Source organism: Cygnus olor, chromosome 24, assembly GCF_009769625.2.
Source record: "Cygnus olor isolate bCygOlo1 chromosome 24, bCygOlo1.pri.v2, whole genome shotgun sequence".
NCBI classification, from domain to species: Eukaryota; Metazoa; Chordata; class Aves; order Anseriformes; family Anatidae; genus Cygnus; species Cygnus olor.
The window spans coordinates 3,204,296-3,229,743 of NC_049192.1; the positions used below are offsets into that span (position 1 = coordinate 3,204,296).

Consider the following 25,448-nt stretch of genomic DNA (forward strand, 5'->3'; position numbering starts at 1 on the left):
GGTGGCGGGGCTGTCAGCGGGGAGATGGGGTCCCTCTGCTCCCCCCCAGAGCAGGGGCACCCCTTTGCCCAGCCCTGCCCCATAGCAGGGTGCTCCATGCTAATGGTTTGCAGGGGCAATGGTCTTGCTGAAGCTGTGCTCTCACTGTTCTGCGGGGTTTCCATGACCGTGCTGGGGCTGCTGGCCCTTGGCTGAGTACTGCGGGGCTCTGAAGCGACCCGAGGGGACACCGAGCATCGCCACGGTCAGCCTTTTCCATAGGGTCTGCCAGTGCCGGGTGGCAGAGGCTGAATTCCCAAATGGGACAAGCCTGGACCGCATCCCCTGCAACGGGATTGCACAGGGGCAAGGGGAAGAGCCCGACTGCGGTGCTCCTAGCAGGGATTTCCCCTCCTGGGCCACCAACCCTCAGGCTGCACAGCACGAATGGCAGCAAACACCGCCCTCCCCAAGCTCGCCTTTCAGGGAGGAATAAAGGGGAAAGGAGGCCATTAAGGACGGGGTTTGCATCGCCGGGATCCAGGCTGGAGGGTGCAGGACCACAGGGGCTGCAGGGGCCACGGTGTGCTGGGGAAGGGGGGGGTCTGCACCCCACAGCAGGGACCCCCAAGACCTGCACCCTCCGGGGGTTCACGCCTGCCCCTCAGAATCTCGGGGCCCCCCAAAACGGGAGCCGGGCAGCTCGGGCTGGAGGCCGAAGCCGGCTGCCCGACTCGGGGCAGCGGTGACACAACAAACAAAGGCCAGCTCAAGCTGCGAATTAATCAACCCGCTGAAAATAAAACCTTCCTCTCAGGAACTTCAAACAAAAGAAACGAAAACAACAAGGCCGGCTGGGTAATGAAAAGCCAGGGCTCTGAATAGGGGACAAAAGGAAGTGGAACAATAGGGTGTTGGACAAAAGCAATAAAGTAAAGGGAAGTGTGACAGCTCAACAATGGGGCACTGTGCGCGCCAGAGTTTCTGATCTTAGCAGGGCTTTTTTTAATCTCAGTTCCCTGCCCTTCTCTGAACAAATCATCGCGCTCTCCGGGCTCGTGGGCTTCCTCCCGGCCCCGGCATCGCACGGGATCTGCCCGCATCCTGCAGCACCGCCCGCGTCGCCCCTTCCTGCCCCCAGCCCACCTCGGGGGGCGGCCAGGAGGGGACCCCGGGCACTGCCACCGCGCGTCCCTCCCAGCCCCACCGGAATAAAAACACACCCCGTGTGCCCTCGGCACGCCTCGGCCGGGCGCTTTTGGCACCGAAATGGGGATGGCGGGGAGCCAGCGGGAAGCCGTGCCCTGTGGCTGCGGGTGCTGCACCCATCGAGCCGCTGGGAGCCGGAGCTGGGGGAGCAGCAAGGGGCAGGATGTGGCCCGTGGTCCTGTGCTCTCACCGTGCTGCAGGCGGGGAAACTGAGGCACCAAAGCATGGTGCTCATTGCCTCAGGTATTCTTATAATTCAGGGGAAGATGCAGGCATAAAAACGGGAATAAAGATGGGAGTTTGGCTGGGTGCTGAGCGCAGCTCCACGTGCACGGACCGAAGCTGGGGGAGCAGCAACAGCAACAACCTGAACCCAGCATGGGAGAGGAGAAGCAGTGACAGCACCCCTGCACCTTCCTTCAGCCTGTCTTTAAAGGCAAAAACCCCACTCCTCGCCTTCCTGCCCCTGCTCTCCCCTCCAGGAACACATCTCCTATCAAATCCCACTCCTCCAGCAGGTCACCTTCCCATTGTCCTTAACCTCCCGGGGCCGCTGGAAGTTTACTCTTAAAATGGGGCTGGTGCTTTAATAGGGGGCTGTTGAAAGGGGCCTCATTGTGGGTTTATTGTAAGGTTTGCCGAACAGAAAAAAATATATATATAAAAAAAATGGAGAAGAAAAAGGAGAAAAGCGCACAGTTATCTTGTTACAGGCTCGCTCTGTACCAGGCCTGTGCCGGCAGTCTCAGGTGCTCAGCTCAAGGGCTCCTCTGTTGCGCAGACAATAGGGACGGGGACAATTGCCTTGGCACCGGGAACATGTCTTCATGTAACAGATCTTCACCTTTAATGTTTCCCGTTTAATGAAGGGTGGAGGGGAACGGAGCGAACGGCGCATGGATGAGAAGTGCCCGCCTGGGGAGTCACAGCGCAGGCAGGATTCACAACAAATGAGTGCCACCAGCCCACGGGGGGGGGGGGGGGGGGGGGGGGGGTGATAAGGTGCCCCCAGGAGCCTTTGGGCAGCACGAGGGGGGCTTATTGCGACCACCAAAGCCCTAAAACATCCATCCCCAGCATGCATCACCTGCTCATCTTGCCTCCAACAGGCACCAGCCGCTTTGTGCCAGCTAAACCTCCAGCCCAAGGGGCTGCCACCTCGGGACGGCGACAGCGTATTGCCGGGCCGCTTTCCTCCTCCGTTAGCACCCCTCAATGGCACGTCCTGCAATTCTCCCCGTGTGCTGTGCCACCCTTCCTGGCTGCACGCTGATCCTATCTGCCCCGTCTGCATCGCACAACGGCTCCAAGGGGCAGGGGCAGAGCCGGCAGCAGCCTGGCACCACGGAGGGGGGGGGGATGAGTGTGTGCCGCCTGCTGACCCCCCCCGGCCCCCAGAGCCTCTCCTGCCTGCGGGCTGGTTGTCCCAGTTGCACAAATGGGGGGAAAAAGGCAGCAATGTGTGCTGTGGGATGGGTACGGAGGGTTTGTGCTCGCAGGGCGGCTGCCTACGGCTCGGCAGGGCTGGGGCGCATGCGCTGAGGCTCGGTGAAACCCAAACTCTTGTAAAAACACCAGCGAGTGCAGGGGGCAGAAAGCCACAAGCATACAGACTCCCCTGAGCTGTGAGGAAGAGTGACAGAGAAGATCCCATTTGGGCAATTCCGCCCAGGAGAGAGGGTGAGCGCAGGGGCAGGCTGGGTCCTGCACCCCTGCTCACCCCGGGGTTCATCCTGCCTCCAGCCAGGGCTGTTCCCTCCCCATGGGACTGCAATGCCAAGGACTCGGCAGAAGTGGGACACAAGAAGAGCATCCCAATGTTTGACAGGGCGACTTGGGCTGCCCAGATTTTATTACTGGCCCCATCACGTAGACCAGGGGAGCCAGGAGGCTGTCAGCTTTTTACTTTTCCTCTTTCTACACAATTACAGCAGAAAATTATCAGTTCATATATATCCCTCCCCAGCCAGGGAGAAAGCACAAAGCATGGCCAAGGGCAAAAACTGGAGGGGGTACCAAGAGCCAGGGCGGCGTGAAGGCATCACGGGCAGGAGCCACGCGTCGCCACCACCACGCTTGTGCCCCCAGCACCCCCTCGGGAGAGGGCAGAGGAAAAAAAAAATAGGCCACGCACAGGTTTTCTCCTTCCACACAGGCCCAAGGAATCCCTCTGGCCACCGGCACAGACAATAGCCCGTCTCCTGCCAGACGAGCGGGCCGCTTTCCTGCCAGACTTGGAATGTCCTTTCGGGGCCCTTTCCAAGCGTTTCCGCCCAGCGTGCCTTCGCACATAAAAGAACGGATGGCTTCCTCCTGCCGGGGCTGCTCCGTGCCCGTGGGGGTGGCCGAGGTGAAGGCCCCCAGCTGGGAAGTTCACGGGGTTGCCATCCCGCGGGGACGTGGCACGTCCCCTGGTGGGCTGCTGCCTGGAGAGGGGGCAGCAGCCAGCAGCTGATGGGAGAGGGTCTTCAGTGGGTGTCAAATAGTGGGGTTGTGGCTTTGCTTCTCACCTTTCTGAGCTCTGGGGGGGCTCACGAAGGATTGCCATCAGCCTCCGGCCCTTCGCCCTAAAGCCTATCTGCTGTCCCCACCGCCGCGCTGTCACTAGCGGGAGGAAACGGTGACCTCTGGGGACACTGGCAGGGACACGGCGGAGCTGGGAAGTGCAGCCTGCGTGGCTCGCAGCCAGGCTGCCGCAGGAATCGCCGTTAGGGCTCTCGCACAGACCCATTCACGAATACTGAGGATCGCCACCCAGAAACGCTCAGCAAAAAGAAAGCGCGAGACCCCGGCATTTACTGAAAAAGCAGGTTTTAAGCCCAAAAGACGTCTGGATGCCGAACTTATCCAGCAGCAGAAACGCCGCCGCTACGTGACAGCCACAGCTCCACGTGTCCGGGGGACACGGAGCAGCAGCGGCGCTCGCAGGGCACGCGTTCCCCAGCGCGCACCCGTCCTGCCCCAAAAACCGAGGCGCTGCAGCAGCGGAAACGCGCTGCGTTCGGGCGAGCCCGTGCTTTACACATCCTCTCTAACACCTTACCTGCCCCTGGCTCCCACGGAAAGCCCCGGCCTCCGTTTTCCCAGAAGGCTGCCGAGAGCTCGGCTTGCTGGGAAAAAAAACACAAAACCAGTGCCAAAAAGGGCGAACGTTGGAAAGCCGGGGGGGGCGGTGGGATTTGGGGAGGCCAACGGCCCTGTGGTTGTGGTCAGCACCCAGCAAGTGTGGACCAAGGCAGCAGGACAACACCTGCCTGCCAAGCCCTGCTGGAGGCAGGATGCCCACACGAGCATCCCTGCTCCAGCGGTGGCTCCTTCGCTGTCCCAGATCAACCCCCGGCCCCCACCTGGGGTCTCTGTCCTGGCAAAACCTTGGGGGCTCGCAGGCAAAGCCCCAGCTTGAGCGAGAGCTGGGATTCCCACTGCCCAAGCGAAACAGATGGCGCTTTGTCCAGCCTCCAGCAGCTCCCTGAAGGCAATGTCGCCGTTGCGGAGGGTAACGGCCTCCGGAAACATCGGGGCGAAGCGGTGACACAACGGGGACAGCGTCAGCGTCACGGAAACTCCCAGCAAGGGGCACCTGCACCCCCTCGGCACTCAGCTCCCCTCTGGCCCCGGTCCCACAGGGCCGGGACTCGTGCCCCACAGGGGAAGGATTTTCCCCTTTGCTTTTGGGGCTCGCATTGTCACAGCTCCGGCACTGCCGCCTTTGTTGGGGGGGGGCACCAATTCTCCATTACTAAGATGAAAAGTAGAAATGCCCGGCTCCTCTTACTGCCCGGCTCTCGGAAGATTTAACCCTAAAGCAATTACAAACAGCTAGAATAGCATTTACTAATTCTGTCCCAAAACCCAATCTGCCTTCTTCAAAGGCCCCTGGGCTGCATCTAGGACGGCTAATGAAATGCATATCTCGCTGATGCATGCCGGCCGAGAAGCCCTTCAGATGTTCGGGGGAAATCTAATCAGTCCTGCTATTCCAAACTTGGGGAGAGAGGGCAGAATGTGTTAATCGCCAAATTCACTTAAGGATCTACACGAGCAAGACGGGGAGAAAAAAAAAATGAATCTGGGGCTGTGGCAGAGGGGAAGGAAAGGATCTGGGTTGCTTGACAGAATCGATCTACATCATGCCAGCAGGAGAAGGGCCCAGGTTGTGCACAGCGCCTGTGAGCAGCAGCAGACGGAGTCCTTCCAGGGGAACAGGGCTCGGGTCCCACCTTCCTAAGAGGTTTGTGGAATAACCCCATGGCTTGAACCATGCCCCAGCCCCACCGTGGCTCCGGGTGCTGAGCCGTGCCCGGAGGAGGCAGCCCAGTGCCAAGGGGAACGGGCAGGAGCAGCAAGGTGATGCTGCAGCCCTGTAGGATGCTCGGTGTGGGAAAGGGAAAGCAAAAGCCTGCCTGAAAATGGCGATGTCCAGACACCGTGTGTGCTCGCTGGGTGCGGGAGCCCATCTGCAGCCCGCGCAGGTTTTTTCCCCCTCCTCCTGATGGCCCCTCTTACTAACAATTTCCAGCGTGCTGTTGGTGCTGCTTTCGTAGGGCTTCTGAGGTTTCTTTTACCACCTTGCTCTGGTTTCTTATGAGACGGCAGAGGGACACATCACGGCACGGTGCCTTCCTGTCTTACTCAGCTGCTCCCTCCCCACGCTGCCTCCCAGCACCAGGGCCCTGCTGGGACCCCCCCTCTGCCACCCCATGCCCTTCCCCCCCCCCCCCCCCCCCCCCCAACGTCCACCCCCACCTGACAGCGAGCAGAGAGCCCCAGAGTGCTGGCCCAGGGGGAATTAAATCACATCTGATTTACCAGCACTTACCCTAAGGATGCAATAGCCGGACTCATGCTCTGCTCGCCCTCGGGTGCACTGCTGTGATGCTCTAGCTTAAGGAAAAGCTTCAAAATAAGGAACAAGAACGACCCTGAGGCTGCCACAGCAGGAGGTGAAGCCCAGCAAGCAGCACGTGTTATTTTCCTGCATGTTTTCACCCCAGAGATGGAAGCAGCCGGCTCCTGCCACGGGGTTTGCCAGGCGCCGAGCACCACACAGGGACTCAGCCTCCCGCGAGCCCGGCCGGCAGAGCCCATCACATCCCACCGCACCCCCGACAGCAGCATCCGAACCAAAAAAAGGAGAAAATTGAACAAAAAGAGGCAGCCGGAGCCGGCTCGGGGTGTAAACTGGCACGGGTCCACCGCCTTCGCAGCTCCGGCCCAAACACATTTTTCCTTTACCGAGATGAGTGATGGGATGGGTTTGAGTAGGGGAAAAATTAAACTGCACATCAGGTGGAACTTCCTGGCTGCAAGATTTATTAGGCGGGGAGTGATCTCATCAGGGAAGTGGAGGAAACTCCATCGCGCTGGAATTATTCAAAGCCGTGCAAAGCCCAAGGGGAACCGGGCGCGGGGAACAGTCCCAGCAGCTGCCCACGTGATGGGCAGGGGACCGCGCCGGTCATCCCCGCTTCCTGGCCCTGGGACGAGACAGTCTGCGGGGTTTTTGTTGTTTTTCTTTCTTTTTCCTTTTGGTATCGATAAGGAAAAAGCTCGTGCACCAGCCTCAGCTCTGCAGCTGGATGGGTTTCTCGCCCAGGTTGGCGTGAAAATGTCTTTAGATAGCCCTGTGCCCCGCAGCAGGGGGACCAGAAGGGGACAAATGGTGGCACCAAGGGGGGGGACCTGCTGCAACCCGGTCCTGGGGAGCAAGGGGGGCTCTGAGGGGGGCTGCTGGCAGCAGATGAGGACAACCAGGGGGGAGCAGCCCCTCCTGAGCCTTTGCAGAGCTCTGCACCCTGCACAACGCCGGCGGGAAGCCGCGCGGCTCGGCGCAGCAGCGCTTTTGCACGCACCGGCACTCAAAGCGCTCTCGCTCACAGGTCTTTGAGAACAGTGCTTTTGTTTGAAGGGCTAAAAGAAAAAAAAATTACCCTCCCCTGCAGGTCTAAATACTTCAGGGGAAAATATAAGCCCTGCAACCGTAATATTTTCCAAGACCCCCTTCCTACTGCACCCCCTTCCCATGCCCTTCCTTTCTTCCCTTTATCACAAGCCCAGGAGATACAGATATCGAAGCACGTTAACAAGATGCAGGGGAAGCAAGAGGAGAGAGGAACTTTGAAGAACGCATATTTACTCTTTCTCTCCTTTTTTCTGCACCAGAAGTAATTTTTAAACAAGCCTCCTCCTTCGCAGAATGCTTGCTGGTGGAGGAAGCAGCAGCAAACCTGGTCTGCACCACCGAGCTCTCGCACGAGGCACCTGCGGGGGTGGCAGGATCAGGCCCACGGCCCCATCAACAGCGTCCCACAGGACAGAAGACCTGGCTGAGGTCCTCAGCACCTCTTCCAGACCCAGGACCCCTTAACCCCCCGTGCCTTCCCCTACCCATCGATACAGCCAGCAGCCTGCTCAGCCGCCCCCCTCTCCACCTCTCACAATGCAATCGATTTGAAGCGAACAATCAATTATGGAAAAGAAATTAAAGAAAAAGGGGGGTAAAAAAGGCAAATAAAGAAACCCTTCCCGTAAGGGGAGCAGAGCCAGGAGGCGAACAACGAGGCCAACTCACCCGGCAGAGCGCGGCGAGGCAGCGCGGTGAGCGCCGTCGCCCTCCTTTCCTTCGCAGCCTCTCCGCACCCAGGCGCGGCCCTGGGGCTTATCGAGGGGGCCAATCTCGGTGCACTTTTTGTGCAATTTCACTCACTCAGCATTTCCAGGCAGAGCACGGGGCACGTTTGACTCGACTTGTTCATAAACAGTACTTTCCTATCGCATGATGGAGGGGCGAGGACGTTTGACCCTTTTCCTCTCCGGCTCTTACACGAGGGCGCTCGGCTCACCCCGTACCAGAGCTGTGTGCCCCAGCACTTCAGGACCAAGGGTCCCCTGGCATGGAGCACGATGCCCTCCCCTCTCTCAGCCCTTGCTGACCTTCTCGTGCCATTTTACACCTTCCATCAATGTCATTTTTTCCAGCTGCCCCCCCGAGGCTTGGAGGGGAATTCCCTCGGGGGGGGTGGGGGGGGTCTGGTCACCCTCGTGCTTCCCACGTGAGCCAGGCTCATGCGTGAGCACCCAGAGGAGCACAGGGGTGCCTCAAAGGTGGCACCGAAGCCAAAACCCCACGTTCGCACACTTCTGCCCGCTTCCCAAAACCCAGCCACCTGCAGCGTGCCGGAAACCTTCGGTTTCACCTTCTGCGGCTTTGTAACTGCAGCAAACGGGGCCGTGCACCCGAGCTGTGCTGGCTCGCTTGGCCACCGAGGGACACAGGCGCCACCGAGGCCACCTCGCCCTCCCCAGCTGCTGCCCGGGCTCGGGACAGGGGCTGCCGCTACCTCCCAGCTGCTGGGGCTGTTTGACATTTGGACAACAGATTTTTCCCGGCATGACAGGAGCTGCCGGTGCCAAGGCCAGGCTCCCTGGGAAAGCAAAAGGAGCCCCAAGCATCGGCGCCAGCAGCTGCCCAGCGTCCCCCCCCAAACCATTACACCCTTGCTAACGGTGACCCGAGCCCCGCTCCTGCCGCGGTTCAGCTCGGTGGTCACGGCTGCCTGGGTCAGGATGAAGACCCCCGAGGAAAATGCTTTCAGCCCGGCTTCTCTCCCTTATTAGCAGGAGCCGCGGTCGCTCGGATGCTGTTACTCTGATTTACGGGGCGGATTCAGGCCCCTGTGGGTAAGGACTCGGTGGGGAGCTCGTCCCCACGCTGCTCCGTGTGCCTTCAGCAGCAGCAATGGGGCTCGCGATGCAGCCATGTGGGGCTCAGTGCGAGAGAGAAATCAGAGGGGCTGGTTTGTGCCCCCGAAATGCTGCTACCATTACTTCAGCTCAGCTCGCACTCATCCTGCTGCAGGTGCTGGGGTCTTCTGCAGAGGGGCCGTGCGGCATCCCCCATGCCCAGGGAGCTCACCCTAAACACAGCGCTGGGGAAGCGAAGGGGAGAGGTCGCACGGCAGACCCGGCCGAGCACTGGGGCTGTCCCCAGCCTGGGGACAAGCAGCACCACCTGGGCTTGCAAAGTGTCATCAAGGCAGGCAGGGAAGCCCAGAGGGATGGGGACAGGGATGAGGATGGGGACTTGGCTCACACCTCCATGAAACCTCCTCTGCCAGGGTGCAGGGATCCGGCCGATGCCTCCCAGCCTTGCATTTCTACCATCTCCTTCCCTCCCCGCTCACCTGCCCCAAGCACATTTTTTTTGGAAGCTTTTCTGGCACCGGTTAAACCATCCCCAAAGTTAACACCGGGGCAGCTCCCGGTCCCAGCTCATCGCTTCTGAGCACAGCAGAGTCTGCAGAGCTCCACAACCAGCACAGAAACGAGCAAGCTGCCAGGGCGGTGGGGGGGCACCAGCACCCATCACCCTGCAGGGCTAAAGGGATCCAGCAGCCGCCACCCCACAAACCGAGACCACCCCACACGGCTGGGTTCACGCCTCACCCCTCTCCCCGCTCATTTCGGAGGAGATAAAGCCCACGAAATCCTGGTCACGCAGAGAGATTTGGGGACAAGCTTTCCCTGCCCCGCCAGGATTATTTTCAGTGCACAACAAAAACACGGCGAAGACGAGAGCAGAGACTCTACAGCGAGAAGCAGGCGGCTCTCCCCTGTTGCAAGGGGGTGTCCGATTGCCCCCAGCCACCCCCGTGTCCCGCAGCGCACAAGGGGCTCTTTGTGCCCGTGCAGCCCCGGTGGCACCTGTCCCCCCGCTGTGCCCCGCTGTGTCCCCGCTTCCCCTCGGGTCCCCAAGCCTGCTCCCGGCAGCAAAGGGCTTTGGCAGCCCCTGGCTCCACGTGCCTCGTCCCGGCTGGCTCCTGCACGGCTTAGCGGGGCCAGGGGCCGGCACATTTGCTCTGTGCACACACACACGCAGGCGTGCACGCCCCGCTGCCTTGCACGCTGTTTTTTTTGCAGGGGGTGCAGCTCAGGCAGCAAAAAGAGGCTGAGCACGGTCTGGGGAAGGGGTATTTAACACCATCAGCTGGGGCTGAGAGCACTGCAGCTGGGCATAGGAAGCCCAGGGGCAGGTATTGCACCTAGACACCCAAATCGCAGCCCAGGAGCCTCCAGAGAGGCAAACATTGCCCTGCCGCTGCCCACGCAGGTACGGCTGGGTCCCCCAGAGGCCACCCTCACGCTAACCCTCCAGCTCCTGGCATCCCTTCCCCAGAGCCCACATCACGGTGAGAAAACTGAGCAGGAAAGCTCCCAAGCCTCAGCCACTGGGGAATTCACCTGCCGAGCCCGTGGGGATGGGGATGTCCATGTCCATGTCCGTGTCCGTGTCTGTGTCCGTGTCTGTGGCAGCTCTGCCAGCAAATCCCCCCACGCTGAGCAGCCCCAGAGGCAGCTCCTGTGCAGCCCCTGCCCCAGGGGACTTGCTTTCCGGCTGGGCGTGCAAGGTAGAACAATAGGGCCGAGCCCTCTATTGTTCCAGACAAAAGATAAGCCGGGCTCTGGCATTCCCCGACGGGCAGGCAGGCGGCTGCCGCCCTGGGCCGGGGCAGGGCCTCGCTAAATTCCCCAGCCCTGGCTCCAGCAGCTCCTGGCAGGTGGAGAGGGGCTGCAGGAGGTGGCTCCCCCCTTGTCCAGCTCACACACACGTGCACACACGTGCACACCCGCTCCATCCCCGCAGCCACGCTCGCCCTGCCCTGCAGGATTTGTCCCAGCCCTGCCCCGTCCCCAGTTTCTGCAGCAGTGGCCTCAGGACGCTGGGGACCAGCTGTGCGCCCAGCGCCTTCCCAGCTGTTTTTCAGCCCTTGGTCCTGTCCTGTCCTGTCCTGTCCTGTCCTGTCCTGTCCTCTCTTCTCTCCTTTCCTCTTCTCTCTGCACTTTTTCTCCTCTCGGGCGCATGCAGCCCAGCACCACTTGCCGTTAAGGACCAGTGCCACCACCCCTTCTGCTCTCATGCTCACCCCGCATGGGACAGCGGGGACAAAGCCCCCTGCCAGCTATGGGACAATGGCAGGAGGGACAGGGGGTGCCCAGGACCGGGGACATGTCTCTGGCACAGCAGGGGCTGAGCGTGGAGCACAGCAGCAGCCCGGGCTCTGCATGCCCACTGCAACCCAATGCGCCGCCACCACCTACCTCTGCTTTTTCTGCTTTTTCTCTGAACGAGGCTGTAAAACGGACCCGTCCCGCGCCACCAGCACCCACCCAGGAGAAAAGAGGAAGACTACGAGGGTCCAAGGGCCGCATGCTGGAAACCTGCACCCCCTGGGGCACCCAGGCAGGAGCGGCACGAGGTGACAGCCCCGTGGGTGATGACCGCTCGGTGTGGCAGCGGGACAAGCCTCCTCTCCGCCCGTCCCCGTGCCACCACGGCTCTGCTCTGCACCAGCAGCTCCTCGGCCAGGCTCTGCTGTGTCCCAGCGCCAGCCCCATCGGTCGGACAGGCTGTCTGCTGTCACCCAGGGCCACCCGCTGGCCCTCACCCCCAGGACACCACCGGGGCCACGCCGTGGGGAAGGCGGCAGCCCCAGCACTGCGGCGCCGGAGAGGCTGCCAATGCCTCCAGGTACTTCTCCCGACCTGTTCCTATTTCTTTCCAGACTCCAAGACCACAATAACCCCATTTCGCAAGGGCAAAGAGGATCAAATGCCCCCCTCTGGGCTTCCTGCTACCCCACGTTCTTTTAATTCTCCTTGTCGTATTTAATTTACAGCCTTACCCTCTCCTCCCAGCAGACGATGAACTGCCATCAGCCACCTTCGCCAGCCAGAATTTAAAAAAATAATGACTCAGGCCAGCAGATTTTGGCCGGGGCCAGTGAGCGCACACAGGGCTGCCCTAATGATGAGCCCCCTTATCTCGTTCCTCTCTGATAAGGCAGCCGGGGGCAGGCACGGGGGGAGGCTGCCCGGCCTCTGCAGCCACCAGGCTGCATCTTTTATAACGGCCACATGCCTCGAGCGGGCCTGGCTGGTAATGGAGCATTAAATTATGGCGAGGCAGAATTTCAAACATTTCGGAGCCATCTCCCGATCGGCCTTCTTCAGAGGAAGGGCTGCAAAGCGGGACAAGGCGGCGGGGAGGGCAGCCTCCCTCTAGAGTAACACCCGCAGAAGCGGCTTTCTCCCTCAAAACCAACACATTTTTAGCTAAAAGCAGCTGCAAACCTCTTCTGGGTCCAAGGTGCTGGTGTGGTGCTTGGAGGCGAAGGGGACACGGCAGTTTTGGCAGTGTCCCCGTGCCCTGCTCCCCTCCAAGCACGTGCTTCGGCCGGCTCTCACAAATGCTTTGTGGAAGCCGGGTCAAGCCGCTGCATCCCCTGCTTGTTTTTTTTTTTTTTTAACTGCCCTGTCCAAGCAGCTGAGGCATTTCTTACGCCGGCCAGAGGTGCCCCCTGCACCTCCTCAGCCTCTCCTCTCCCCCACCGGTGCCAAACTGGTGGGACTGGGCAGACCAAGGGCCCTTGTTTCAGGGCTGGAGCGCTTCCAGCTTGGGACATATGGTCCTGGAGCAGGTGGGGACGGCGCGGCGGAGTGGAAGGGAGGCAGGGAGGGCTTCCAAGCCACGGAAAACATTCCAAAAGTCAATGCCTTTGGCCCCGCCAACTTTTCTCCTGCTGGAAGCAGCAGCGCTGGATGAACCCACGCGTTTCTCGCACCAAGGAGCTCCGGGGGCATGGGGCACGGCCGGGCCAGCAGCACCGCCACACTGCCAGAGGGAGCAGATTTGGCTCCTGAAGGTATTCTCCAAAAGGCACAGGACGGGGTGAAGGCACCGAGATATTCTCCAGCAGGACTGCCACAAGCTGCCCTAATTTATTTCCCTTTCGTCTGGTTTTTACTGGGCTAAAACTGGGTGGAAACTGGTGATGCATCATGTAAAACTTTTAAAGCATCCCAAGTCTTCCTCCCCGCAGCACAATGAAACCAAAAACTCCAAAGTTGGTGAAAAATAAACAAGCAGAGCTCGGGACAGCCCGGCGCTGCCTGGTCAGGGCTCCATGGACCCCCAGGCGGGGACCGCCCGACCCCGGGGCCACCGCGGCTCTGGCGAGCATGAGTCCCCTGCCAGCCCCTTGGCCAGACCCAGCTGCTGTCAGACACCCAAAACCAGGCAGCTTCGACCCGTGGGTTTTTTCTAGCAGAGGGAAAACGAAACAAACATCTTTCATCAATAGTTCGCAGCTTGTAGCGCTGCTACGCTCAGCAGCACGGCCGCACCGGAGGAGAACAAAAGAGGCCAGCAGGCTTCCTCCACGGCGTTGTCCAGAGCTGTAGGGAGCAAGTGCCCTGCCCGTGAGTGGATTTTTGTTTTTATTTTTTTTTTCCAATTATTACTATTTTTTTTAAAGGAAAAATAAACACTATGCGTTTTATTAGCCCAACTGAGAACTTTCAGGGTGTAAAAGCAGAGCAGAGCCGTACTGACAGCGCGTCCGCACAACCGGCCGCCGCTGCCTGCTGAAGGTTGTCCCTCCGGTGATAAAAGCCCTTCTGCTTTCTGCACTCACCCGCGCACACACAAAGCCGGACCGACACAAAAACCGCGCTGTGTTTACAATGGGATGGAGCTGGAGCAAGCAGGAGCGCGGCTTCGCAGCGGCCACACAAAGCCAGGCTCACGCGGGACAGCAGGCGGCTGCGGGCCACCGGTCCCCAAGCCCCCAGGTCCCCAAGCTCCCAGGTCCCCAAGCCCCCACCCATGTGCCCAAGCCCCCAGATCCCCAAGCCCCCAGGTCCCCAAGCAGCCAGGTTCCCGTGGACTGCAGGGACGGAGCCCCGAGGGTGGCCGAGTGAAGCCAGAACAGCACCAAAACCCTTCCAAGATTGCTCGGTTAAGTCGCAAGCCAGAGAACGGGAGGGATGGTGGGGCCAGCTCGGGTGACCCAGCACCCACGGCACAGCGAAGGTCCCATACCCTGCACCCTGCAGACCACCCTCACCGTGGGGATGCTCTGAGCCACCCCACAAGCTCGCCAGCAAAATTCAAACCCCGCGGCCCCGAGGATGCTTCGTCCACGGGACGCAGCCCGGCCCCGTATCCGTGCCGTCATCAGCCCACCTGCAGCCGTGGGGGCTCCGAGCCCCCCATCACCCCAATGCACTCACCTTAGGGGTGCAAAATGTGCCCTGCAGCGCACTCCCAGCTCCCAGAGCCTCCCATCCCCAACCTCTTTGCAGCGTCGGTGGCGGTGCCTGGCCCCAGCGAGGCTCAGTTCCAGGAAGGCGAAGGGCAGCAAGAGCTGCAGGCTCGGGTGTGCGCCCCAGGAGCCCCCCAGCAAGTAATGAATACAAAAATAAACCCACTGAAAGGCTAGATTTACTGTGCTGCCGCGGCTGTGTGCCTCACACGGAGAGCAGAGCCCTTCCTTTGCATCCCATGGACGGATTAAATCCCCTCCAGCAAATAACAAGTTTACAATCTGCCCCATCCTCGCTCCGACCCGCGTGCCAGGGCACAGCTCCCCAGGCACCACCGTTAAAATGGACATTTTGGCAGGGAGACAAAAAGCCCAGCTATTTGCCCCAGGACATCTTGCCTCCCCCAGCCCCTGGCCGGAACAAACTTTGCTCCCAGGGCTGTCCAGAGGCAGATTTGGGTGCTCCAATTTGGAAAGGGTAAAAAAAAAAAAAAAAAAAAAAAGCAAGCACAGAGCAGGCACGCCAGAGGTGAGAGGAATGACAGCGCTTTGCTTCGGAGAGGAAAACCGTGCCCAGCAGTCCCAACCCGAAGCACCTTCCTCCAGAAAATACATTTAGCAGGGGCTAATAAATTTGTAAAAGTTTCTAATCTCCGCTCCTACCTATTTTGCTGCTCGGCAGGGACTTCTCCTCCTGCACATGAGGCCAAAAGTGATGCCAGGGGGGAGCTGCGGCTCGAGCCCCGCGCCCCAGTGCCCGCTCCCGCAGCCGGAGGGCTGAGCAGGAGGGCAGCAAACAAGCAGCGAGAAAGGAGATGCTGCTGCAAATGTGTCGCTCGCAGACGATTTCAAAAACTGTCTTTAGCCTGCCCACGTTTGTCAAAGGACAGCAGCTATTTTTAACACAAAGCCTCTGAAATCGCAGGCTTTCAAAAAAAAAATAAAAAAAAAATATACTGTATCAGTGTCAACAGAATGGATTCTGGACAAAATTAAATTGAACTAAAAGGAAATTGCATGAATTACAAACGCGAGTTATTGGCTCAATAGAAGAGTAACTGAGTGATATTATCTGGTCTGTGCTATGGAGAAAATCACATTAGCTGAGCTAATGGTCCTTTTTCACTCCTAAAATCTATTACTCCAGATTTGCTTTGGAAGTCAAGTGTTTTCCATGCTGAAGGTACCTTACAAGATGTAACTGAGACTTGAACAATATGCAGCCACGGTCTGTAATTTTTCCTGGGTAGCATCCCTCTCTGGCAAAGAAACCCTGCATAAAATACTGGAAATCATTAGGCTGAGGTGGAAAGAAGCAAAGCTTTGCATTTATTTGCGCATTTCGTATGAAAACCGCTCATTTACAGCTCCCTGGGGGATGCACCTCTCTGTTTGTCTCTTCCACCGCTAACTTTGTCCAAGTTTAACTCCCCAGACCCCACGCAGGGGCCGTGTCCTTTTGCAGGTGCTACCCAAGCCGAGGGGTTACCCCAGATTGGGGTGAAATCCCCCCAAAACCCCCGCAGCCCTTTCACAGCCCTCTCCACCATCCCAGCAGCTGCAGGACCCCCCAGCCCACAGCAGCTCCGCTCCCTCAGCCCCCAGCGACCCAAATCTCCCCGGAACAGCCCCAAAAGGCTGCTCCGGTGCACGGGCAGGACCTGACACGGCTGCTGGGGAGGACACAATTTCAGCGCCGAGGTTCAGCCTCTGTGGGGTCCCAGCCAGCGGCACGCAGCGGCGCTCACCCCGCTCCCCAGCCCTCCTTCTGCGTGCGCGCCGGGGCGCTGCTGCTGCTGCTGCTGCTGCTGCGGTTTGTTGAAGCACTTTGTCGGACCGACAACCACCCGTGTGCGATACCCCCGGCAAGTTTTCCTGCCCGGACTCCCAACGCTTCCCCGACGGTGCCGCGGGGACGCAGGGGAGGCCGGAGCGATGCTGCCTCACGGCCAAAATCCCCGCTCCCCTCCGGCACAGCAGCAGCATCGCGTCCATCCCGTGCGGAACAAGGGGTGGGGGGACCCCGATCCTGCACCCTCGGCGCTGCCAACTCACCGACACCCTCTGAGCAGCCCCAAACCCCGCGGGACCTCGCGGGCACGGTGCTGGGCCCTGCCTGCGGCTGGGTGCGCGGTGCCCGGCTGCGTGGTGTGTGCTGGCGTGCGGTGCCCGTCTGTCCGGTGTCCGTCTGTCCGTGCCCAGCTGGGCGGTGACCAGTGCCGTGTCTGGGGGGGGGGGACTGCCAGCCCGCACCCCCCCCCCCAAAGCAGGAGGCAGCGGGGATGGGAGCTGTGCACCCAGTGCCATGGGGACATGGGGACACGTCCCACCGGGGAACCGCAGGAGAAACCTTCCCAGCGGGGTGGGACCGGGGGGGTCCTGGGGAGGGGGCTTCAGACGGGTGACACTGAGCGTGGGGGGGATGTCCATGGGTTAACCCCTTGCCTGCCAGCCCTGTGTCCGGGGGAAAAGGGGGTTCCGTGGTTTAACCCCTTCCCCGCCGTGCTCCCCCTCGCCCCCGCACGGCTCTGCGAGGAGAGTTTGCAGCCCCCGAACTTCGCAGCGGGGAGGGGTCCGTGCGGGGAAGGACCCGGAGCCCCCCCCTTTCCCTTTTTACCTTCTGTTTAAAAAAAAGGGGGGAGTTGTGGCGGGAGGGGGGGGGGGTCCTGCCAGGCGGTCCCCCCCAACCCAGCCCAACCGGGGCTGGGGACCACGACCCGGGACGATGCTCAGCGCCCCGGGGCCGTGCTCGTGTCCCCCCCCCATCCCCCCGGGGCTGTGCCCCCTGTCCCTGCCCCTGCCCCGGCCGCACTCACGGCTCCGCCGCGCTGCAGCGCTGCGCCCGGGTCCCCGCCGCTGCCGGTGCCGGTGCCGGTTTTGGTGCTGGTGCTGGCTCCGGTGCTGGTGCTGGCTCCGGTGCCGCCGTGCACGGCTCAGCTCCGCTCCATGTCCCCGGCGCCTCCGCTGGGAGCTGCCCCGGCGCCGGGCGGAGAGAGGGAGCGAGGAGGAGGAGGAGGAGGGAAGGAGGAGGAGGAGGGGAGGAGGAGGAGGAGGAGGAGGAGGAGGAGGAAGAGGAGGAGGGCCAGCAGCCCAGCCAGCCAGCAGCCGGCTCCGGGGCGGCCCCTCTGCCCCGTCCCCTCCCCTTGGGACCCCCTGGCCCGTGGGGGGACCCACGCGTGACACCGCCGGCAGCCCCAGCCTGGAGTCCTGGGGAAGGGGGGGAGAGGGGTGGGGGGCAGAGACCCCCACAAAGAACTGCGGGGTGCCTCGGCAGACCCCCCTGTACCCTACGTCCCACCCCCACAGGAGCTCCCACGGCACCCACGCACGGCGACAGAGGCTGGACAAAGCGGGGGCTCCGTTTGTCCCCCGTGACCCCCTTCTCAGTGGGGACACCCCCTTCCCGGTGGGCTGCAGCAGCCGTGCCCCAGCACCCACAGCTCCCGCTGGGTGCCATCCTGCTCCAAGCAAAGAGGCCCTTTGGGGGCCTGGGGATTTAATTCCTGAGAGGAAAGGTGCAGAGGGCACAGGCGGCAGGAGGGGAGACCCGAAAGCACGGTGTGTGGAAGGCAGGAGGGGGACGGGGCCCTGCAGGACCTCCTTGGCTGTCCCTGGTCCACCGGGAACGCCACCACCCGCGGTCCCAGAGGAAACCCCGCTCGGAGCAGTGCTCCAGCGGGAGAGCGAGGGGCTTGCTTGGGCAAACGTGTTGACAAACACTCCGCTTTGCGGACCGAAATCTTTACAATCTTATGTCAACATCGGAGGAGAACTGTTTACGTTTTGCCAACAGGGAAAATTCCCTTTGACTCGAAGCCGTTTCCTCCCCCCGCACCGTCGTTCTCTTCCATGGGAATTTCTTTTTCTCCAGCATTGTTTGCATCCCGGCCCAGGAGCACAACACAACAGCTCGGGCTCCGGGGACTTCCGCTCGCTCTCCGTGCAGCTGCAGCAGCCCAGCTCTCCCAGCAGCCTCGCACTAACCACAAAATTAGGTTTTCAGGAGGGGTTTGGGCACCAAAACCCCATACCCACCCCTCACCCTGGGAAACCTCAGCAGTGACCATCACAAAGAAATGAGCGGAGCCACGGTGCTGAGCCCGCAGCCAGGCAGGACACCCACCAGGAGGCAGAAGGGAGAGCGAGGCAAGAAGTTATCGGGGAGAGTTTCCCCCCTGGCATCCCCCCCCCCACAGAGGACAAAGCCCAAAGCCCAGCAGATTTGGAAGCAGAGGCGGGCAGGTGGTCGGCTCTGCAGAGCCCAGCACGCACAGGAGCTCTCCGACACGGTCCCATTTCACAGATGGAAAAACTGAGAGCCGTGCAGCAAACCTGCAGCAGGGCAGGATGCAAAAGTGGCTCCCCCCAACTAACTGGGCCCCCCCAGGCCCCTTGGAAGCCCCCTGCCCACCCCGCTGGGAGACCCAGCCCCGGCCACCCTGCAGGGCCCCCACGAGCTGCTCCGGGGGCGGAGGGAGGCGCATCCCCCGAACTGGCCGGGGAAACAATTAACAAAGGGGCCGAGGACCAAAAAACTGAGCCAAAAAAAGGGAGCCGAGGCTTTGTTCAGGTCACCATGGCAACAGCCAGGCCGGAGCAGCAGCCACGGACTTTCACTTTCCTTTCCTGCCCGCTGGTGGCCGTGGTGGCTCGGTGGCTCCCCTGCCTGGTGCCTGGCCACTGCCACCGGTGCCAACCACGCGGTGCTCCCCTGGGTCTGGCATCGCTCCCGGATGGGTGCTGGGAGGTGGGGGCCCAACTGGCTAACCAAGAGGGTCAGCACCTCTGCACGCAGGGACCCTGGCTCCGCTCCTGCCCACGTCTCCTTCAAGCCACACCAGCTCCACCTGCATCATCTCCTCTCCAGGAGCATCCCCAGGATGGTGCAGGGCATCCCCAGGACCCACGGAGCATCCCCAGGCCCCACGTGGCATCCCCAGGACCCACGGAGCATCTCCATGACCATTGGTATGAGGTGTCAGGACGGTGCAGGGATGGTCCCCATCCCTTCAGCGGGCTCACGTGGGGTTCACTTGGCTCCTGCTCCACCTCCCCCTACCTGGCAGCACCCTGGCAAGCCACCAGGGCTGCTCCCCAGCAGTTCCTCCCCCAGCTTTCTGCTTTCCTCAGCAGAAGGAAGCTGGGACAATGGGTGGGGGGACCAGGAAAGCTGGCGGGGGCAAAGATCCCGCTGCCGCCGGCGCAGGGGGCACGGAGGGGAAAGGCACGGCCAGCGCTCGCCTTCCTTTTCCCAAGCCCCCCCAGCCCTCGGTGCAGCCCGCGGGGCCCCTGGCCGCAGGAGCAATGCCTCCTGCTTTGTGCTGGCTGCGAGTCCCGGCCTCCAGATCGCAGGATGCTGTTGACTGAGTCATGGAAATGGTTCAGACAATGGCTTGGCCCCTTCAGAACTGGCCGGAGGGGGCAAAGCAGGGAGAACAAATCCGACCTTGCTTCCTGCGCGGAAGCGGGCCCATTGTTTGCAAACGGGCATGTGCTCTGCTCCTCACCAGCCTGGGAAAGCTGCAAAACCATCGCTAAATCGGGGGCAAAGCATCGCCCCCACGAGCTGCCCTGAGGCTCCCCCCGCCCCGCGCTCCTCCTGAGGCAATCTAGGAAAGACGGAGTAAAACGCTGCCACAGCCCTTGGCTAGCTCTGGACCTGGCCACCCCAAAAGTGTCCCTCGCACGCACAGCGAGTGGCCGGCCAGGGGCTGGGAGCACCCCTGCGGGGCCAGCACCGCAGCCCCAGCTGAGCCGTGCCACCAGAGCGGGCTGGGAGCGACCCTCGGGGACGCGCACGCGTTGTGGTCTGGCGTCGTGGGGGTGCGCGCACACACGCAGGCAGACAGACGCACATCTGCAGCCCATTAAAGCCCGAGCTGATATGACAATGCGAACGGAGGAGCTCAAACTCTCTGGAAACTCAGCGGCGGCTCCGGGGCTGTCCTCGCTTCACCCCATTGCTTCTCCATCCCGCTGCCTGGGGGGACGTGGCACACCAAGGGTGCTCTGCATCCAGAGCTGCGACGCAGCCGTCCCTGCCCATTGGCACCCGCTGCCTCCGAGGGACATCTTTGGTCTCCTCCCAGCACCGACAGATCTCGTACCGGGGGAATTCGGCAGTCCTCTGTTCCCTCCTGCTCCCCAACCCCTCTGAAATAGGGGACACCCCCACGTGATGGCCTTGGACCACCTTTGTGCTACCCCCCTGCACCTGCCTCCTGCGCAGAGCTCTTGTTTCCAGCCCATGGACCCTGGTTTTGGGGCTCAGGGTGGGAGCACGGCTGGGCCACGGGGAAAAAAAATCACTGTGAAAAGAAGCCCAAAGCCCCCCGAGCCTGCAGCCTCTCCCCCTGCTCCAAGCAGGGTGGTGGGAGAGCTCCAGGAATCGCCCTACAAATTATTTCCACCCAAACACCACAATTTTTCCTTGCCATTTCCGAGGTGCTTCCAGCAGCCGGGCGCTCCGTGCTGCCTTCCTGCGCGGCGCTGGCGGTGCCCTGCTGCTGCAGGGAGCCCGGTCCGCCCGCAGCTAACAGCCTCTAATCTGGGCATAATAAATCCAGCACGGCTCTGCAGGGAGAGCAGCCCAGTTCTCCACCAGTGCTCAGAGAGAGCTCAACCAAAAAAAAAATAAAATAATAATAACACAAAGTAAAATCGAGCAAGTTGTGATGCTGCAGGAAAACAGAGCTGGGGGTGGGAAGGGGCTGCAGGCGCAGTTGGACCCCGGCTGGTGCAGAGCAGAAATACCTGGGCAGGACGTTCAGGGACAGCAAGACCCCGAAGGGAAGGCTCCCTCCTGGCAGGCACGCACACGACGCTGCATTTGCTGGCTGTGCTGGTGAAAACCCCGGTCTCGCCCTGCCCCGGCCCCCTCCCCTCCCACCGCAGACACAAACCACGGGCGAGTTTTGCCGGCGTTTCCCCAACCAGGTGCGGAGAGGAGCAGCCACAGCCAGCTCATGTGGAAGGTGCCTGGCCAGGGCAGGTGCTGGGGGTAGCACCCCTGCTGGGGACTTTCAGCTCCAAATGGGGGATTCGATGGGGAGAGCAAGCCAAGCGGCGCATCTCCGGAGCTCTCTTCCCAACCTGAATGTCTCTGGTTGTAATCCGGGCGCCCAGAATTGTCCCCCCCGGAGCACAGCCCAGCAGGCTGGCCACGCGGCTACTGCTAGCCACACACACAGCCCCGGCTGATAGCTCCTCTCCTAAGGGAAAGGCACGGGGTGGGGAGGACGCAGACATCCTGGCAGCCTCGTGCAAGGTCCCCGCTGCCCGCTGGCGCAGCTGGACCCCCGCGGGGGTCTGGGGGAGCAGGCGGCCAAGGCCCGCAGCGTCTGCGGGCGATGCCCTGGGGCTGGGGCTGGGGCAGGGGGGCTGCAGGAGGAGAGGAGAGGGGCGCCGATGCCGAGCAGGCTGCACTGTAGAGCAATGGGGGAGCGGGAGCGGGTGCCCGGACCACACAGCGGGCAGGGAGGGGGCCGGGGGGCAGCGTGGCAGCACAGCCACGTCCCCAGGCTCCCTTCGCCACCCGGGAGCGCGGCGCTGGGGGCCGAGCCCATCAGCTCGGGTTCAAAGGCAGAGCCGGGCTCCCGGGGCCGCTGCTCCCAGGCTCCGGCGCCCTCCGCCAGCCCGGCTCCACCGGGGAGCGCGGCACCGCCCGTGCCACCCACCGGCCACCGGCCGGGACCCTCCAGCGCAGCCCGACAGAGGGGCTTTTCTTGTCCCCCTGCCTTTGTTTGCTATTTAGTGCTTTTGTTCTCCCCTCTTTGGTCCTTTGTTCCAGCTTGTCCTTTGTTCCGACGCCTTTGGTTTCTCGTCCCTTTGATGCTTTGTCACTCCCTTCATCTTGGTGCTTTTCTCTCCCCCCGGATTTTTAAGCTGGCGGTTGTTTTCTCTCCCCGCTCTGTGCTTGGCATTTTTATCCTTTCTCCTGCCTCGTCCACTCCTCGGGTCACATGGGCCAGGCCCGGATTGTCTTCAAATCCCCATTTGTCTTGTTTTGGTGCCTGGATTTCCCTGCCTTTATGTCCTTTCTTAAGAGAGTCTCAGAGATTTTTTTTTCCCCTCACCGAGGAAAGTAGGGGGGGATCGGGCTTAATTAATTAGCGAGTGTAATCTTCAGATGCGTGGCACTGCAGGACGTGTGGAGCATTATTACTAATCATTATTATTGTTATTAGGATGTTAAGGGTTAGCGAGGGTTTAAACACCAGCTAATTGCAGCAAAGAGCTCCGACTTGGAGAAATTGGATCAGGGGGACCCAGGCTGCTTTTCACGCGCCGGGCTCGGGAGAAGAGACACTGCAAAGGCAGAGGATGAGCAAAGGAGCAGGGCTGCTGTCCCTGAAGGGCTGCAGGGACCAGGCTGTGCCGACCCAGCCCCAAGGGGTGCAGGGCTTTAATTTGGGGGGAGCTGCCACACGCCGGCTCAGCGACTCGAGGCGCTGCTCAAAGCACGTGCGTGAACGCAACCGCAAAATCAGATAGCGGGTGGTCAGGATTAGGGAACCGTTTTCCTTTGAGAGCGAGTTCAGTGTACGACACTTGCTTTGCTTTAATTTAGGGCCCGGAGTATTCCCCCCCGTGTATTTTTCCCCGGTGAGGCTGTGGTGCTGGGGCTTGGGCTGGGCAGGAAGTGGCCGGGCGCAATCCTGCTCGCTGCAGCATCTCCGCTCGTGCTCCAAACAAAATCGGGGATCCTTTGTCACCAGCACCAAAATAACACAGCAGCACCCCCCCCCCCCCCCCCCCCCCCCCCCCCCCCCCCCCAACCCCGACACGCACCGTCCCCTAAAGGCGCGTTCACAGCATCTGTATCTCGCTGCAGCAACAGCTGTTAAGGGGAGGAAGCAGCCCAAGTTAGCAACAGGATGCACCCTCAGATAACGTGATCGATATCAGAACGCAGCTTTTCAAGTGAATGCTGAGCCCCTCTGCTCAACTGGGTGTCTCGGGAGATCGGCCCCGATACCAGGTTTCTTTGACTCTGCCTTCACAACACCCCGAGTTCTCCCCTTGCAAGCCACTTACAGTAACTCGGTGACGTCCCTGTGGCTTGTGGTGGCGTAGGAGGAACAGGTTTCCGAGCATGGGACCGGAGGGAAAAGGAGAGCCAATGCCATGAGCGTGCTGGGAGCTGGCAGGACATCACGGGTGGCTTTGGGAACATCACACCGTGCCCAGACAGGTGGGCCCGGCTGGGTCAGAGACCTGCAGGCTGGTTGCTTTGATAACAGACCCCGCAGCACCAGTAAGGCCGCAGGCAGCACCAGGAGACAAACTGGAAGGCCCTGCAGAAGGGTTTTCCAGGCCAGGACCGGCCCAAACATGCACCAGCTCCACCAAAAGCCACAAACTCTCTGGAAAGGGCTGGGAGAACCTGTCTGATGGCCGCTCTGGCCCGGGGCCCGAGGCTGCCGTGTGCCAGCAGAGGATGCTGAGGACAGCAGTGGACGAGCAACCTGATGCGCAGCCACGAGGCAAGACAAAGAGGGCCCAGAGAACTGCCCCAGCCCCGTCAGCTTTGGCAGCACCCGCGCAGCCGCCTGCCAACCTCAGTAACACAAGAGAGCAGGGGAAAGCGGGCAGCAGGCCAGCTGGCAGGGGGCTGCGCGGCCATTCGCCCCTGCCCGCCCTGTCCAACAGCTCCACGCTGGGCACAAACCTCCGCCTGGTGGTCTGCAGGCTCCAGGCTGGGTGTGATGGGACTTCCACACCCTCCTGCAGAGCTGTGACCCCGCAGATCGCCACCCCAAGCGGTGCCATCGCCTTGCTGGGTGTCCCCGTGTGGTCCCAGAGCTGGGGAGCACCTTGGTGGCTTCCCACGCCAGCGGGCACCCACGTCCCTGCCAGCAGGCACCAGATGCTCAAACCTCGAGGGCTGTGGTACAAAAACAACGAGGACAGGCTGTCTTTCTGCCCTGCCCCGTCCCGCTTTCGGACCTGCGAGTGCAGCTGGCCGAAAGAAAAGCTCAGGGTGGATAAACCCTGGACGTGAGCACCCCGAGCTGCCAGCGAGGCTCCCAGGGGTGCCAACCCTGCCGTGACCACGCAGACACGGTGGCCCCGTGCGACGCAGGAGGCAGCACCAGGCGATGCTCCTCCGGCAGCACCGCAGCACCACATCCCTTGCAGCAGCCGCCCCGGCTCAGCCCCGGCCACCCCCTCGCCCTGGCCGGCTCTCCGAAGGGCCGAACCTGTTTTCATTACAGAGCTGGCACCGGGAAGGCCAAAAAAAAAAAAAAAAAAAAAAAAAGAACCAAACCCCCCTCATCTCTCTATCTGCAGCCATGCAAGGAATATTGTTCAGCGCCGCACAAAAGCATCCCTGAAAATAGAAGCGCCACGGCCAGGCCTGCCAGTGGCTGTGTGAGATAACGTCTACTTGCAAACAGTGTGCCTTTGTGCCGCTGTCACTGTCCCCATTGTTCAGGAGCCTATTGCCTCGGGGATATTGTTCCCTTCTTTTGTCTCAGCCCGGCTCCTTTTTGTTTGACTTTACTTACCATTTCATTCCTCTCCTTTGTGCCGGGGTTCGTTCTTTTGTCTCTCTCTCTCCCCCTTTTCTCTGTGTGATTTGTATTTAGCAATTGTTCCCGGCCCATTGGAAACACAATGTACTCGGGGCTCTTTTCTCTCCTCCTTTCATTACCTATTCAGGTGGGCTTGGCTGCCGGCAGGTAACCGGGAGGAGAGGGGGCTCGGCGGGCTCCACGCAGCCCAAGGCACCGGGGCTGCGGAGGAGGCTGGAGCCTGGCCGTGCTCTTGGGGAAAAGCAGGGTTTTTGGGGTCCCCCGGGGACCACCGGGTTGAGCCGTGCCCGTGACAAAGGAGAATGGGGCAAAAAGACAAATTGGCCCCAGGCAGACCGTGACCACTCTCCACTCTTAGCAGAGGGCTGTGGACATGGGGACCTCGCTCGCCCGCACGCTGGGCCCCCAGCACCAGGGCTGCTGCAGCCCCTTTCGGGGTGGGGATGTGCCCTTTGCTCCCAGACAGCCCCACGCAGCTTTGGGGGAGCACGGAGCAGCTTCAGGCCTGGCCCTGGCTCCCTTGGGGAGGTAGAGGAGGAGAGCAGAGGTGCCCAGGAGTGGCTCCGAGGTCCCCAAGGAGCCCTGCAGGACAGCAGGGACCCCTGCGCCCCATCTCCTC

At 61.3% G+C, this 25,448-nt stretch overlaps 2 protein-coding genes across 9 annotated transcripts in view; both read right to left on the reverse strand.

The window, feature by feature from the left end:
- On the reverse strand, positions 1–5,889 carry LOC121059277 (glutamate receptor ionotropic, NMDA 2D-like). The gene is made up of 2 exons (XM_040535947.1): positions 2,301–5,889; positions 1–2,258 (listed from the first exon to the last, which is right to left on the reverse strand). The coding sequence occupies exons 1-2, from the start codon at positions 2,999–3,001 to the stop codon at positions 1,934–1,936; spliced, it is 1,026 nt and encodes a 341-aa protein (XP_040391881.1). The 5' UTR covers positions 3,002–5,889; the 3' UTR covers positions 1–1,933.
- Positions 1–25,448, reverse strand: part of SOX13 (SRY-box transcription factor 13) — a 39,073-nt gene that overhangs the window by 7,454 nt on the left and 6,171 nt on the right. For 2 of the 8 annotated variants that reach the window (XM_040535946.1, XM_040535943.1), the window contains exon 1: positions 21,045–21,126. The exons of 1 other annotated variant lie outside the window; for it this stretch is intronic. Coding sequence is in view for 3 of the 7 variants with exons in the window: in XM_040535940.1 (XP_040391874.1) it covers positions 10,429–11,105 (677 nt within the window). In the remaining 4 variants the exon portion in view is untranslated. Of the gene's footprint in view, positions 1–10,428; positions 11,709–16,346; positions 16,883–17,107; positions 17,318–21,044; positions 21,127–25,448 lie in introns of those variants that run through there. 5 more of the 8 variants (XM_040535945.1, XM_040535942.1, XM_040535940.1 and 2 more) reach the window with 3 other exon arrangements.

Excerpts from the sequence above, each read along its gene's own strand:
- LOC121059277 (XM_040535947.1), bottom strand. The coding sequence starts at position 3,001 with ATGCTCTTCTTGTGTCCCACTTCTGCCGAGTCCTTGGCATTGCAGTCC. Across the intron at positions 2,259-2,300 it reads AGCTGGCACAAAGCGGCTGG|TGGATGTTTTAGGGCTTTGG; the intron begins TGCCTGTTGGAG and ends GCATGCTGGGGA.